At 39.1% G+C, this 17,138-nt stretch overlaps 1 protein-coding gene across 2 annotated transcripts in view; it reads right to left on the reverse strand.

The window, feature by feature from the left end:
- Positions 1 to 13,841: 13,841 nt before the first annotated feature.
- Positions 13,842 to 17,138, reverse strand: part of LOC138735620 (fibronectin type III domain-containing protein 11-like) — a 96,842-nt gene continuing 93,545 nt past the window's right edge. The window contains exon 3 of one of the 2 annotated variants that reach the window (XM_069883690.1): positions 13,842 to 15,936. In XM_069883690.1, coding sequence (XP_069739791.1) covers positions 15,001 to 15,936 — 936 coding nt within the window. In that variant the 3' untranslated portion in view covers positions 13,842 to 15,000. The remainder of the gene's footprint in view (positions 15,937 to 17,138) is intronic. The other variant, XM_069883691.1, reaches the window with a different exon arrangement.

The following is a 17,138-nucleotide window of genomic DNA, read 5'->3' on the forward strand; positions in this document are numbered from 1 at the left end:
GTATAAGAATTGCTTGATACCGGTGAACTTGGAGAAGTGAATGATTGGACCGTGAAACAAAGAACTTTCCTGAACACATACACATTACGTACATGTGCACTTAGAATTAGAAGGGGGTTAAATTAGGTTAAGTTAAGTTAAAGTTTGATCTTGTTTTTATGTTTAAAGAAAATTAAAAGCAACTTTTGTTTACTTGGTGAATTTCTATTGCTGCTGGGTTTTGGAGTTCACTGGGCTTGTAACAATTCTAAAGATATAAGAATTACAGTGAGACACCCAATGCAATGAAACTTCAAGTATCTGCCATGCACAGGTCTTTGGTGGTACTAACATAACTCGAATGCCATCTGCAAACTTGCCGATGTGCCCACGGTTATCGGCAGAATCATAGATGACAATGACAGAGTGTACAGGAGGGAGATACTATAAATCAGATAGTTGAGTGGTTCCACTACAACACTCGAAGTTAGAAAAACCAATGAACTGGTTGTAGACTTCAGGAAGGGGAAATCAGGAGTACATCAACCAGTACATCAAGCGGTCAGCAGTGGAAATGGTTAAGAGCTTCAAGTTCCTGGGTGTCAAAAATTCTGAAGATTTGCCCTGGGGCCTCCCTGTTGATGCAATCACAAAGAAGGCTTCACCAGTGGCTATACTTCGTGAGGAGTTTGAGGAGATTCAGTATGTTACCAAAGTCTTGCAAATTTCTACAGGAGTTCCATGGAGAGCTTAGAAGGAATGAAGGAAACGGATCCCCATTAATGAAAGGGAGCATGGGATCCAGGACTCCAGTGTGTGGAAAGAGAGCGCTGTAAACATCACCTGGTAAGCCGGATGCGCAAGCATTCTCTGAACGGACTGAAAATGAATTATTGGATATTGCTGCGCAACGTCCATTGCTGCAAAAGCAGAATTGCAGTTCAGTGTATAATTTCTTTCAGAGGATATGGTCCAAACTTTAGCAGAAATTCAAGTGAAATTCTGAATTAAAGCACAATAACGCAACTTTTATTGAGCAAATTGGTTCTCTATTCATCTGGATGTTACAGGTGATGGATGAAGAGTTGGGCTGTCTGTTTCAGGAGGCTGGTACGGTTCGCATGGCCATTAGCACAATGCTATTGCAGTGCCACCGACCAGGTTTTGAATCTGTCACTGTCCATAAGGAGTTTGTACGTTCTCCTTATGCCTGCATGAGTTTCCTCCCACACTTCAAAATATACTGGGGTTGTAGATCAATTGGGTGTAATTGGGCAGAAGGGCTGGTTACTGTGCAGTATGTCTAAAATTATAAATATTTATAAGAGCTGCAAGTTCTTGGGAATCTGAAAAATAGGAAGAGTGAAGATAAAGGGCCATGCTTAAACACTCTGAAGAGTGCAGGTGAGAGGATGCATGAGGTCAGGTGAAATATGGGCAAGTTCATTCCTATCGGCACTATTGTACATTGGCTCTGTGGCAGGGCCAGCTATCCCAAGGAATGCAGCGCTCCTGCAGACTACTGATTTTCAGCACCCATTTGTGACCTGCAACATTGCATTTTTGCTGATGAGGGTGTCTGGTGCCACCTTCTGCAAGTGCATGGTCATGTAATGTCCTTGAAACAATGCATATCTGGCAAAGTGTGTCAGTTGTAAGATGTGTTTGGAAACAATGCCTAAAGGGTGATAGGAGATGGAAGATTATGGTTGAGGAAAAAGCTGGAGAAGCAGCAGATCAAACAGTGCGCTTTAGATATATATCAGAGATACATAACCAACGTTTTGGGCTTGAGCCCTTCAACAAGGTGGAGCAAAAAGCAGGCAACCATCTTGGTAAAATGGTGGGGGGAGGGAATGGGGAAGAGCGCCAGCCCAAAGGCAGGAGGTCATAGGTGGATATGGGTGGGAGGGCAGAAAAGTGGGAAGTGATGGTGGGGGGGGGGGGGGGGGTGTGGAATAGCTCTGAATGATGAGGGACGGGATTGGGGAGTTGGAGGAAAGGAGAGCAAGAGACAGGAGATTAGAGATTCATGTTTTCATTTATTTAGCAACAAGCAACTTTAATCTTTGCAAGATGCAAACTTAAATTTACTATTCTGTCTGTTTTTTTTTCTATTTTGTTGTTGCAATTGGCTCTTACAAGACAGAAATACATCCTGATGGTGGATTTCAAAAACATTGAGAAACTGAATTGTGGTTGAGTAATGAGAACATGCCTATAACTGTATGTAATTTGGTTCTTTTAATATTGTTTTGTTGTTGGTGATATCAGAGGAACATACAAACTGAAAGGTCATTCCACAAGAGCTTTATGTGGAATTATGTAATTGAGGAAAACATTGAAAACATGAGGAAAACATTGGCAATGCTGGGATAGTATCACCAGAAATGGTGAAATTATGGATTGATCAATGGGATGCAATCAGGGCGTCTCAGGTGGACACTATTATTTATTCTTTGACAGCCCTAACAACCAGAATTACCATTTTCCATAACCTTTTAAGCTCAGTTGGAGGAGCTGGGTGGTTAAGGCTTGGAGAAAGTTATGAAGGATGAGGTCAGGGAAACATTCATCCACACAGAAGAAGAGAAATAATGTTGGCACTTCACATTAGCGTGTAAGTAAATGATAAAACTTTGGAAAACTATAATTAAAGACAAAATTTAATGTCACCTTGGAAAATATGCATCACACCAACTCTCATCTTCACCAATCTCCTGCAGAAGTCGTGGAAAATTAATGGTAATACTTATGTCAGATGCAAATTATTTAGTATTCTCGATTCATTTCACCACTTTTCTTGCAGAAAGAAGAATTTAATTATCACTGTTCTTCTATCTTGCAATAACAACAGTGATGTTTATATAGGATATTTGAGGTAGCAGAACATCTCTCGATCTTGAACAGGATGTAATCAAATGAAAATTAGTGCCAAGACAAGTGATAAAAGCAACAGTCACTGTCTCTGACCATGGACTCTGCAGTATGTTTCTCTGTTCAACCACCCCACTACTTGGTGTCAGACCACATTGTTAACATTGCACCAGATCTATATGCCATTTGACTTTGCATAGTATATAATCCACTCTACAAATGCCAGAAAGTTAATATTCAGTCGTGGTGTGAAATGCCCATATACAGCTTTTTTGTGCCATCGAAACATTCAATTCTCTATGGAGCTCATGGCTTCAGCAGAGCAGGTACCTGCCGCTCAGGTTCATCTCTGAAGATTGAAGTGCCTCTGGTCCTGAGATTTGTCTATTGAAGCCAATGGAAACCTTACAGTGGATTACTCCATCCATACCTGAGCAGGCATGATTTGGACCAATGGAACACAAGGCAATATGCAGGTTACCAATTGAGTGAGGCAGTGGTGAGAAGGGCCTAAAAACATTATTCTTATGGTTTTCCCACACTTCCTGCTACCAGTGAGCTGTATTACACTGTCGCATAGGTCATTAGTTCAACTTTAAGTTTATTATCATCTGATTGTAGATGAGCAACCCAATGAAACAGCGTTCTCCAGCCCTCAGTGTAAAAGCACACACGCACATCCAGACAAACAATGCACATGCAGATACATGTATTTCTGCTATATATGTATGTAAATATATAAAATATATAAATAATGTTTAATAAATTGTCGAGTCTCAGAGGGTTTGCATGAACAGTTTATTTCAGTCTTTCAGCATTCTCACTACCCGGAGGAAGATGTTTCTCAGCCAGGTGGTGCTAGCTCTAATATTCTCTGTATCTCTTTCCCAACAGGAGTAGCTGAAAGATGCTGAGTGCAGGGTGGAAGGGATCCTCCACAATTTTGTGAGCCCTCTTCAATCAACGATCCTGGTAGATTACTTCAGTGCGGGGGAGGGAGATTCTAGTTATCCTCTCTACCGCTCTTATGGTCCTGTGGATTGACCTCCGATCCAGTGCTCCAGTCTGTGATGCAGCTGGCCAGGGCGCTCTTGATAGAGCTCCTGTAGAAATTTGATAGGATGGTGGCCAGTAGCCTTGCCTGCCTTAGTCTTTTCAGGACGTGCAGTCACTGTTGCACCTTCCTGGCAAGTAAGATGATGTTGTGTGACCAGGATAGGTCACTTCTTTAAGTGGACTCCAAGGAACGACGCACTCCACTCTTTCCGCTACTGATGTTTAGTGGAGAGTGGTCATCCCTGGCCCTCCTGAAGTCCACAATGATCTCCTTCATCTTGTCCACTTTGAGACTCCGGTTGTTATTCCCACAGCATTTCACGAGATTTTTCACCTCTTCCCTGTCATGTGACTTATCATTGCTGACTGTTATTGAGTTATCTGCAAACTTGATGGCTCTGTTAGAGCTGGATCTAGCAATGCAGTCATTGGTCAGTAGCATGAACAGGACTGGAATGAGCTCACGGCCCTGAGGTGCACCACTGCTCAGCATAACGGTACTTGATGTTCTGCTGCCTATCCGGACGGGCTGTGGTCTTCTGTTAGGATGTACAGAATCCAATTACTGAGAGGAATGACAGCGAGGGCAGCTTCTCCACCAGCCTCTGGGGAATTATCATATTGAACACTGAGCTGAAGTCGATGAACAGCAGCCTGGCATATGAGGCGTATTTCTCCAGGTGGGTCAGGATGGAGTGGAGGGACAAGGCTGTAGCATTATCAGTGGAATGGTTCCGTCTGTAGGCAAATTGAAATGGGACCAGTATCCCCGGAAGGTGCACTTCAATACATTTCCATCACCAGACCCTCAAAGCATTTCATAATAGTGAAGTCAGTGCCACTGGGTGGGCGTCAATGGGACCTGGTACTACTGCCCTCTTTGGTACCCAGATGATGGTGGCTGTCTTGAAGCCCATGGACTGCTGTAGTGACATGTTGAAAATATCCACAAGGACCTCTGTCAGTTGGTCTGCACAGTCCATCAGTATTCATCAAGGTACATTGTCTGGTTCAATTGTCTTATGTGGGTTCACCTTGGATAGGGTTCTCCTCACCTCAGCTGCACCTGTACAGGGGACCCGTTCATTCAGCATCACCCTGTTCTTCTCATCAAACTGTGAGCAATTAGAATAATGAACAGCCAAGGTTAGGATGTTTAAAATTGTGATGACATTCATTGCATCGGTTGATAGGTACACTGGCATACTAGAGATGGCAAATTCTGGCTGGGCATTAATACTTTTCTTTCTTCTTAACCATATTTTTTTAAACCTTGGTTGTAATTAACATATCACGCCCTATGATGGCTCAGTGAAACAAAAGCTGTCAAGAATATAAGGAATAAATAGATGCCATGTGTAAGACAATGAATTGGATAAAGAAAGCACATTGAATAGGAGGATAATGTTACATTTCCAAAACATTTTATAGGCACAAAATGTAAAATACTGCTGTGCTATTGTCAGTTTGGGTCATAGGTGAGAGCAGATTGAGGTGTTACTGATAGATGTCAAGGGCCCTTGATGCTAGATAATTACAGACAAAAAGATTATGGTCCTTGATTAGACATAAACTTCTTGTCTGTAATCTAGCATCAAGATTAGAGGATTCAAAGATTAAACCAATCTCTATGGAAACAGATGGAATTGTTGAGGCATTCAAATAGCTTTAAATGGAAATGAATAACAGGTAAGTCAAGCCTTCAAGAGTAAACCCCAGTCTCACTGAATCGGTTTCTTCAACAGATTGAAACTACCAATTTCTCTATATATTAGATCAACGCTACAGCTTCTCCTTTTAAATATGCCCATTATGATGGCTTTTTACATTTAATGTGTTTGTCTTCTCAATTGGTGTTTGATGTTATACTTTTACTTCACAATCACTAGTTATCTTGATCACCAAATGTTCTACATTCACTGATATCCTGGTAATTCAGTGGAGAGGGTCATTATTATGATGCACCATCAATAATTCACAAAAGGCTGAAACAATCAGGCTTTTAATGGCTAAAGACTGGACACTATCAAACAACTATCCACCTCCTTGACTGATCAGAAAAAAAGTAAAGGCTGGCCTGCAGGGGGCTATGGGTAGGATCAGTCATGGGAGCCATGTCCAGTCGAGAGCAGCCTTTGTGGTTACACAATAGACAAAGAGGCACTTTGCGTGGAGAACCTTGTTTTAAGAGTGCTGCAAATGCTGGTTTGGACATCTGAAGTTGAAAGGCTTTTTGATATTATAAGTCCTATTCTGCCCCTCATATGTGGTCCAAAACAGCTGGCATGTTCATGGGAAGATGGTTTTAGGGATTATTTTGTGCAATATTGAGCTAGGGCTTTTCTCTTTGGAGTGAAGAAGGATGAGAGGTGACTTAATAGAGGTCAACAAGATTCTGAAGTATAGATCAGGTGGACTGCCAGTGCCTTTTTTTTAATCAGGGTGGGAATAGCAAACACCAGAGGACATCTGTACAAATTAAAGTAGGAAAGTTTAAGGGAAACATCAGGGGTAAGTTTTTTTTATACAGAGTTGAAGGTGTCTGGATTACCAGGGGTGGTGGTGGAGGTTGGAACATTGGGGACATTTAAGAGACTCTTAGACAGGCACATGGATGAAAGAAAAATAGAGGGTTTTGGGTTTTTTTTGGTAGGAATATGTAGGTCAGCACAACATTGCGGGCCAAAGGGCCAGAGTTCTATGTTCTAACATTAGAAAAGGCCTGTAATGAATTGGATCTAGAACCTGATTTAGTAAAAGGTTTCCTCTCCAGCTGATTGTGAAAGTCAGACTGGGAAATTCCTGCATCTGTTTCATTGTGGATCCAACTATATCCAATAAATATTTTGCATCATTGTGTTTGATGGTGGATAGTCCAGTTTAAATGTAATCCATATGGCAGACTTGAAGTTTGTTGAAAGTTTTGGAAAGTGCTGTTGAGAAATGTGGACTATGTTGGTTCACATTTAGTCTCCATCAGCAGACTTCCATTTGAAGTGTAGGAGCAAAAAAGGAATATAATCAGACCCAACCAATAAATGTGACCACTGGTTGCCTCCTGATTTAGTGTAAACCTTAAAATCATTAATATAAAACATTAACTATTTCTATCTCCACAGATATTATCTGACTTGTTGAATGCATTAAGTGCTTCTGTTTTAAAGAGCCATTTTCACTTTGCATTTTGTTGGTAAAAATCAATTTGAAATAGAAGCTGAATTTCTTTTGATTAAAAAAAAAACTGAGACTTTTTGCAAGTACATAATAATATTTGGGAATCACGGGCTGGAATTTAAATAGAGATTTTCAGATTCTGATAGTGGGAGGAAAGAAGCGTGGTTGCTGGAGACTAGCTCATGGCGATTAGGTGTCGGAGCTGGGAATCAAGAGGGAGCTGAAAGCAAGGAGGGTTCTCACAGGGCCTTGGGTGCGATTGTATTGGAGGTTGGGAACTGGAGCTCAGGTGTCTAATGGTTTGAACAGGAGTCTGTGTGGCTGCCAGAGGCAAAGCCACAGACAATCAGCGTCTCCGAGACTCCGAAGTGACCCTTTTCCTTTCGCTCTTCTTTCTCTTGTTAGAGGTGCCATGGCAATGCCCATGACAACTGTTTATTTGCCTTAAGGCAGGCAAAAGTTGGGGTTTTTTTGTATTTTTACATGACAATAAAAGGAAACATGAATCTTGAATTCTTTTTGTCCCAATGATGTTGCTCGACCTGTTGAGTTCTTCCAGCATCTGCAGTCTCGTGTGTGTCTCTGAAATTACTCTCTTTTACATAAGAACAGGAGACCTATTGAGCCTGTTCTGCCACTCAATGGCCAGTCTGGCCGTGGACTGCTCTCCACCTACCTGCCCTTTCTCCCTATAACCCTTAATTATTGCAGACGATGAGCTGAATAGGCTACTTATTTTCCTATATCTTATGGTTCTAATTCTCCTATTGTACAAAATATATCCAAATGTGCCTCAAATGTATGGATTGAGTCAGCTTCTTTAGATAGAGAATTCCACAGATTCATTACTCTCAGGGAAAAACAGTTCTCCTCATCTCCATCCTGAATCTTGAGGTTGTGTCCCAGAGATCTATTGTCAGAGGAAATAACTTTCCTGTCTCTATCTTAGCTATTTCTTTTGCAATTGTGTCAAGGTCCTCACCTCCCATCACATCCCTATTACCCGTCTTTGTCACATTAGGTATGTTTTCCATCGTGAAGACAGACACAAAGTAGTCGATCAAGGCCTCTAACATTATTGCGCCACCCAATATTAATTCCCGGGAGTCTGGTGGAGGGGTAGGTGTTCCTGAACTTAGTGTTGTGAATCTTATGGTACATATTCCTAATGGCAAAAGTGAGAACAGAGTGTGTTCTTGTGCTGTGGATCCTTGATGATTGCTGATGGTCTTCGACGGCAGCATTCCCTGTAGATTTTCTCAATGGTGGGGAAGGTTTTGCCTGTGATGCCCTGGGCTATGTCCACTAGCTTTTGCAGTTCTTTCGACTCAGATGTATTGGTGTCCCCATACCAAGCACTGATGAGGTCAGTCAGCACACTTTCCATTACACATCTGTAGAAGTTTGACAAGGTTTTGTATGTCATAGCAAACCTCCACAAATTCCTGAGAAAGTAGAGGCGCTGACATGAAGAGGCAAATTATTCCTTTGCAGTTTTTACCTGACATCCTTGCCTCCGATTATGTAGCTTGGGCTTTGGCAGATGGTCCATCAAACATTCATCCATTAAAAAATCCTACAATGAGAAGACATTTACAATAAATGTCTCCAGAGCCGATGAGAAGTACTGAAGTGTTACGGCAAACAGACTTTTAGAAATGACACAATTATTATCCCTGCAGCGGGAGTAGGTGGATCAGAAGATTGATGAATTCTTTTCACTGGAAGAATTTTCTTCCAACTGTTACTTTAATTATGACAATCCTGTTGATTAGTACAAAATTAGTTTTGTTTTTTAAAAAAAACTTTTCTGAATGAAAACAGACCCATTCCGCACACAGCAGTGCACTCCCGATTGGTCCCATTATCTAACTCGATTCTCCCCCAACCCGCCAATCATCCTATCCCTCTCCCACTGATTTCCACAATTTAGCACACATTTCTGATTTCTCTTCTGAGCAACAAGACAATTTCTAACCAACCCATTACACTTGCCCTCCCACAGAGCCTCAATCCTACAATCAGACTGATCCTGATCAAATTCCGAACAACTGAGATTCTCTCTCCCTGGCCAAGACTCAATAGCCCAGGTGTCTTATTTTCTTATTGCACAAAGTAAAGTGTGCAATGACAGTTCGTGGTACCAAGTGTCTTGGGCATTAGATTCCATTTGGCTGCTAATGGCTGATGGCCGCAGCATGCATGAGTTTCTACTTTCTTGTTAATATGTATTTGCGTAATTTTAAATTCTAATGTTGTGTCTATGACGTGCAGAACCAAAATGCAGCTGTACACAGTGGAGACTCGTCGGTGTTGATGATATAATTAATAGTCACTGAAAGGAACACATGTTTCCCTTTAATCTAAAAGCAGATTAAATATTACCTCAATGCTATTTGTAACCTGCCAATTTAATTTGTGAAGCTGGGATGGGCAGTTCAGCACCTGCATCACATCTGCAGCCAAATTTGTCAGCACTTCCCAAACAGCTGTTCATCAAATAAAGTGAAGCAAATGAATAAACCAGCTGCATCCTAAAAACTGGGGCATTTAATTCTAGCTGAAGGGACAACATGTTATCAACTTAGGCAGATTAGGAGGAATGGCAGAATATGCAGAAACTTGAACTAAATTCAGGTAAGACTGTTATTATAAAAATAGCAGTTTAAGACTTAAGCAGTTAAAAAAGTCGTGGCTAAAAATATTTTGTCAAAAATGTCCTCCACTGCATAACAAACTGTTTGCATGAATATATAAAACAAGGTAATACAAACTAAAACTGAAGTAATTAGTAGAACATATAACAGTGCCACACAACCTTCAACCCACAATGTCTACATTGACCATGATGCCAACTTAAACTCCACATCTGCCTGCATGTGGTCTACGTCCATCCATGTTAATGTACGTGTCTACATGTCTCTGAAACCTTCCTCCTGTACTCTCTCCCCCTGGTAGCACATTGCAGACACCTACCACTATCTTGGTTAAAAATAAGCTCGTTTCCTAAATCTCCTTTTTATACTTTGCCCCTCTCATTTTTATCCAATGCTCTTTTGACATTTCTGCTTTAAGAAAGAGATTCTGACCATCTCATAATTTAAATGTACTTCTGTTCACCCCCTTAATCTCCGATGCTTCAGAGAAAACAATGCAAATTTGTCCAAACTTGCCTTCCAACTAATATCCTTTAATTCAGTCAATGTTTTTCTGCACCCTTTCTAAGATTAGAATTACACACAATATGTGGCCTAAGAAAATTTTTAAGCAGCTACAATATGCTGCCTTGTCTTTTGTACTCAATACCCTGACTGATGAAGGCAAGAGAGCAGTATGCCTTTTGTTTTAACCACCTTATTTTCTTGAGTTTTTATTTTCAGGGAGTTATAACCTTGCATCCCAAGATACATTAGTATATGAATGCCCTTCAGGGTCCTGCCATTTACTGCCTACTTTCCTCTTACAGTTGATCTCCAAAAATACACCATCTCACACTTGTCCAGGTGAAACACCATTTGCCACTTCTCTGACCATTTTTCCAACTTGACCAACCTCCTCACTATTGTAAGGTAAAACATCATGAGATGGGAATGTGTAAGGAGTTACCCTGTACAGGGCTGTAACAAGATGTGAATGCATCCTTGTACTTACAAGATAAGAGAGACATTGATGGATTGAGAGGCAGGAAGCTAGCAGGGAAAGGATAGCAACAGTTTTAGTCATTGGACAAGTAATGATATGATGATGTTCTAAGAATGTATCCAAGGGTATAAAAAATCACCATTTTGCTGATAACGGCAGAATGCATTCTCCGACTAACATGGTTAGTTGCAAGTGTTACAATCCGGTAATAAAGAACAAAGAACCCTGATTTCGACTCAGCCTGGTGTTTGTCTCACTCATTCATGAACAAAGCAGACCTAACACTATTCACAACCATTTTTTTAAATTATTTCATTTAAAATTTCTGACCATACATGCAGTCAATTACAAAATTAAAAATAAAAGTACAAAGGTAAATCCAGTGTTTGCTCCATGATAGTTAGACCCCAACTCCCCAACCCCCACCCACCCAAGAAAGACCCCAAAGAAAAGAAAAAGATTGGAAAGAAAAGCAAGAAAAAGAAAAGAAAGGAAGTAGAAAAGTAAGATGGAGTGCTGAAAGGAGCCGCACACTCCACAGATCAAATTCATATTCAATTAGTTTTCTTTGGAGAAGATCAATGCAGGTTTCGAGGATTAGGATGAATATAATTAAAGATTTACACCAGAGATTTGTAAATATTGACCAAACTTGTAAAAATTTCATAATTATTTCTTAACTTATAGGTAACTTTCTAGAGGAGAAAACAACTATGTATTTCTGCATTCCAAAGTGCCATACCCAGATGTGAATCAGACTTAACAGTAACCATTGTATATTTACCAGTAACGGCTATACATTTACCAGCTATTGCCAATACAAATTTAACAAATTCTGTTCGATATTTGGATAGTTTCAGTTTAGATTTTATCCCTGTAATATTACCCAGTGAAAATAATTCTGGGTTTTGTGAAAATTTAATTCCTGTGATCTGCTCCAGGAAATTTCCTAGATCGACACAAAAAGGCCTTACTTTAGAACATAACCAAGATGACTGTTTTAAAAAAAAAAAAAAGTTCTTACCCCCTCACCACATCTAAAACATCAGTCTGATAGGTCTGAATGTAATTTGTTTAATTTCTATGGTGTGAGATATAACTGATGCAAAAATTATATTGTACTAATCTACATCTTACATTTATCATGTTAGTCATACTGTCCCGACATAGTTCAGACCAGGTTTGCTCGTCGCTTCTTACATTTAAGTCTGATTCCCATCTCTGTCTGTATTTATGAACCTCCTATTTGGGGGTTCCCATTTGAAGTATGAGATACATTGCTGAAGTAAATTTATTTGTACTTCCCTTTTGAATCAAAGTCTCCACATTACTACATTTTGGTAAAAACATCGTTGGGCCAATTTATGTATTTGAAAATAGCAGAAGATTGTGGTGTTAGGACTTTCGTACTTTTTTTTTAATGTTAAAATGACATTAATTTTCCATGCTCAACAATCTTCAATATATCTGATTCCTTTACGAGACCAGATTTAAAAAATGTAGTTACCCATAACCATGCCAATTTTAGTGACGTCTTCAAAGTTACCTCACCCAGCAACGTTCATTAGCTGGACTGCAACAGTTCAAGGTGTTAGCTTTCCACCATCTTCTCAACAAAAATGAGGATAAGGTCATAAATGCGTGGAACAAATACGGTGATTTCAATTGGAAATAACTATTTTTGCAGTTATTAGTTGCACAAAATTAGTGATGAAACTATCTCATTGTGGCAGAATTTTAAAATCAAAATATTGCAGCGGATGAAGAGAATGTAAAATGAAAACAGAAATGCTGGAGATACTCAGGATATCAGTCGCCATGTGTGGAGAGAGAAGCAAGAGTTAGAATTTTCACTCATGGAAGTCAGAAATAGATTTAGGCATGGAAAGATGGCACGCACAATTCGTGGTTGTAGACCATTAGAGAAGATTATTATAATCTCCAGATAAATATCATGGTTTTTGGAAAGTATGGACCACATATTTACAAAATTTTGCTTTGCATGTATGATTTGACTCTCTGAAGATCTTGGTAATTTCCAATAGATTTTACTGTATAAATGTTTCATTTTCTTGGCATTCAAAGGTTTTTTTTTAGGGTTGGGGAAATGGGATGATATATAGCAGATCTATGTTTTTTTTAATAATTTACAATTGAATGTGTAATGTAATTATTATCATGGTTAAAACATTTATAAAGTAATCAAAAAAAGTTAGATTTTCAATTTATTTACATTTACAATCCCCTCTCAATCTGCTAATTCTAATTGTCTTGATCCATCGTATTGATTTGTCTAGGAAAGGTCAATTTCTCTTATTGATGAGCTCTGATGAATGATCATCAACCAAAAGCACTTTTTTTTTCCTCCATGGATGTTGCTGGATTTGCTTAGTTTTTTCAGTGATCAATGTTTTGATTTTCAAGGGAGCAGGAGAGCATTTCTTATTTTAACTTGCAGTGTCTTTCATGTAGGATGGTCCAGCATTTGAACCAGATCTTTTGCCACTTGAAGGTAACAAGAATGAAGCTACATTTCGCCAATGTGAGTGTAAATCGGTGTGATAACTGAATGCCACCAGAGATCCAACCAAAAGGCTGAAATACAAGATATTTTCTGGGAGGTAAATACAGTTTAAAAAAAAAACCCTTGTAACCACCCCTTCTTGGGATTGGTGGATGCGGATAAGTATATTTTCTGGTTGCTTGAGACTTATTCTTACAATACCTAACTGCATTCAGAATAAACAATTTAAAAGACAAAAGTACTATGATGTTCTTGCCATCACAATTAGATCTTAAGTAAGCTGCACTGCTGTTTAATATGTAAACTATGTATATTCCCTCCATACATTTTCCCTGTCAGTGGCATCCTTCCAAATGTTGGCCCTGATGGAGCCACAGGGGAAAGTGCCGAGAGTGCGATAGGTGGGGAAGGGTAAGTGCACGAGGGAATCACGGAGGGACCAGTCCCTGCAGAAGGCCGAGAAGGGAGGAGTGGGGAAAAACATGTCTGGTGGACGGCTCCTGTAGTAAGTGCCAGAAATTTCAGCGGATGATATGTTGGATGCAGAGGCTGGTGGGGTGGTAGGTGAGGATGAGGGAGATTCTATGTTTGTTGCATCTGGGTGCGGGGGACGGGGGGGCCAGGGCAGATGAGCGAGAAATGGAGGAGATGCGGGTGAGGGCTAAGTCGATGGTGGTGGAAGGGAAGCCACATTGTGGAAGTAGGGACATATTTCAGAAGCTGTGGACTGGATAACCTCATCTTGGGAACATCTTGTAGAGCATCAGAGGGCTGTTGTATCACAGTATGCATTGATTAATTTTGCAGTGAAGACAGGGGATTATCAATCTTGTAAAATTTTATTTCACATATTTAGTGTCACTCCATCATGAACTGCATTTTTTATTTTTGTGAAAACATTACTGTAATTAACAAAGGATTCTTGTCACTCAATTCTAGAAGCCTTGCAGTAAAGAAACTTAGTCAACATTGAACTTTTAACAATTTACATGTAGATGAAATTCTGTCCATTATACTGAACAGCAGGGTGTGTAATTATGAACTCGCACCCATTACGGTCCAGCACTGTCTTTTGGACACAATCCTGCTGAGGAAATCATGAGCCAGATTATGGATTCCTATAGTGAAGAAGGAATGAAACTAAATGAATTGTATCAGAAATTTCTTGTGTAATTCCTAAGAATTATTTAGAGGATCGCATTGCAAAATAGGACTGTCTGAAAACAATGCACTTAATTTAGAAATGAAATGTAGAAAAACCTAAAGGAATCAAAGTAATGCAAAATGTATAAATCAAATGCAGTCATACTCTATCATTTTATAGAGAGAAGCCTTGTTTAAAAACAAATACATATTTTACAACCTGTGCCAAGTGTATTTAACATTACAAAGCATTTTAAATTGCTTTGAGATTGATCATTGGAACATTTATTGTAACTAATATTCAGTTATCAGTTTTCCTATTAATCTTGGAAAAAACCCTTTCTATATTCAAAAAGGGTCATTTTGGGTGCTTTAAACATGATAAACTCAAGGAGGCATTATGTATCAAAAAACAAAACACACTCAGCAATAGATCATCTGTTCCTTGCATTTGGGGTTGATTTCATTCTTTTTTTTTCTAACCTTTTCTCTTCATCTAATGTTATAGATTATTTTCAAGATAGGAAGTTCAAGCAGAGCTGAGATGGGTAAAAATATTTCAATGTGTACAGACTGAAAACGTGTTTTCCAGGGAGGGTGAAGATCTATGTGAAGTGGTATGTTTTGTTGTTCACATAGTGAATTGGTGCTTTTGTCTTTAGGATCATGACGTCACGCCATGCTGAGTTAACTAGCGCATTATTCTCTACACGTCTAATTGTAAACTCGTATGAACTATCGGGCAGCAAATTTCCAATCTCAATACTGCTTGATTCCACTGAAATCACTCCAAACTGATTCTTTTCAGCGCAATAACTGGGCTCCTGAAGTTTATAGTGAAGTTCATAAAGATCATGATGTTCCTCTTCCCCAAGGACCAACCACCTTAACTCCACAGAATCGTGATAAGCCATTGATTCTTTTCGATCAAATAGTACAGGCATCTTGGTTCTCAGAACCAACCTGAGTTGCGGTATTTTGTTTGATTTTGCATCACTCATTAAATGGTGCTTCTCATAAAGTTTGCCAGGTACAAGAATTGATATGAGATTCATTAATGTATTGAAGAGCTGCCCAAGTCTAGCACAAATAGTGTTCCAATGTAAAAGGAACATTGTCACATCTGATATGTTAGCAATGACTTTCATCTCTTCCCATCCATATTTCAACTCACTGAGGTATTCCTTGAGGAGTAAAAGCTGGATTTTGACCTGAGTAATTCCTATTTTCTTCATTCGCAGGAATTTGCACGGATCAATCAACTGACAGAGTACATTGGGCTGAAGTACATTCTGGTCTCCAGGAGCCAAGTGTTTTGGTAATACATCTATGTAATAAGAACATTTTTTTAAAAGTTCCAGTCTTGTTTCATAGTGTTTCAAGATATCTGTGCTTAAATTGTTTCCAAGGAACTGCAGAATTAGATTTTTTCTGTCAACATACTTTCTCCAGGCATCATCAAAGATTCCACATTCATTTATTCTCACCGGCTCCTTCCTTGGGGTGGATCGATCACTTTGCAAAGCCATCACCCTTCTCTTCTACATTATTGAATAGTCAGAAAAATCAACATTAGTACCCAAAATACAACCAAGATCACATTTATTTTAATAAAAGCAGTTCCAATTAATATTTAGTCTTCTACATCCCAGTGATTAATGGTGATTTATTGTGTATTTGTATGGGATCCTACAAATTACTTCCCAATTATCACATTCCCTGAAAACCACAAAGATCAGTAAATCTCAATAATTTGCCCTGGAATTGCAGTATCTGGTTTTTATAAGAATTCAAGAATTTTAGGGGGGCCAGGCAGAGGACCTAATCAGATGTGGGTTAGAAAACCTCTCCGTGAAGAGTGTTTAAAATGATGATTCAAAACCATCAAATGAAAGATTTTACATGCCACAAGTTTTTTTTTTAATATGACAGGTAAGAAAAATAAGACCCAAAACAATGAAAAATGAAGAAGCCCAAAAGTCACCAAGGTGGTTGACAGTCAGTCCACGAGGGAGACATGATGTTGGGGACAGATAATTTACTTTAAAAAAGGAATACATGGCTGAGGTCGGTGATCTAGAGAAAGAAATAACACAGCTAGAAAAAGAATACCAAAGAACGGGAGAGAAAAATTATATGCAAGCATATAAAATAGAAAAAAAACTTTTAAAATCAAAACAGAAATATTATAAATTGGAAGATGGAGCCACATAAAATTCTATACTGGAAATTAAAGGCGAAGGAGTCATCAAGAAGGATTAATGGAATCTAAACAGCCTGATAATTAACATGTAATCAGAAAGAAATTAATGACACTTTTAAACAATATTATACAAACTGAATAAATTAGAATTGCCAGGGGATGCTAGTGAGATAGATCAATTTCTCTGAGTTTGAATTGCCAAAATTGGAAAATAGAGATTAGATGGAATTGGATGGCCCTTTTACTAGAAAAGGGGTTTAAAAAGTCTTGAATACATTATAAGCAAATAAATCACTGTGGGAAGATGGTTTCCCATCTGAGTTTTACAGACAATTTAAAAACATTTTGATGTGTTATGGACATGCTAAACCAGGTGGCAGAAACCCAGACCCTCCCAGAATCCTACTCAGCAGTTATTATCACGGTGCTACCGAAAACGAACAGAGATCCACTAAAACCATCCTCATGTAGGCCTATTTTCCTTGTTAAATGCAGGTTACAAGATTTTGGCTAAAGCTCTAGCTAATAGAAAAAGGTAAT

Source organism: Narcine bancroftii, chromosome 6 (assembly GCF_036971445.1).
Source record: "Narcine bancroftii isolate sNarBan1 chromosome 6, sNarBan1.hap1, whole genome shotgun sequence".
In the NCBI taxonomy this organism is placed as follows: domain Eukaryota; kingdom Metazoa; phylum Chordata; class Chondrichthyes; order Torpediniformes; family Narcinidae; genus Narcine; species Narcine bancroftii.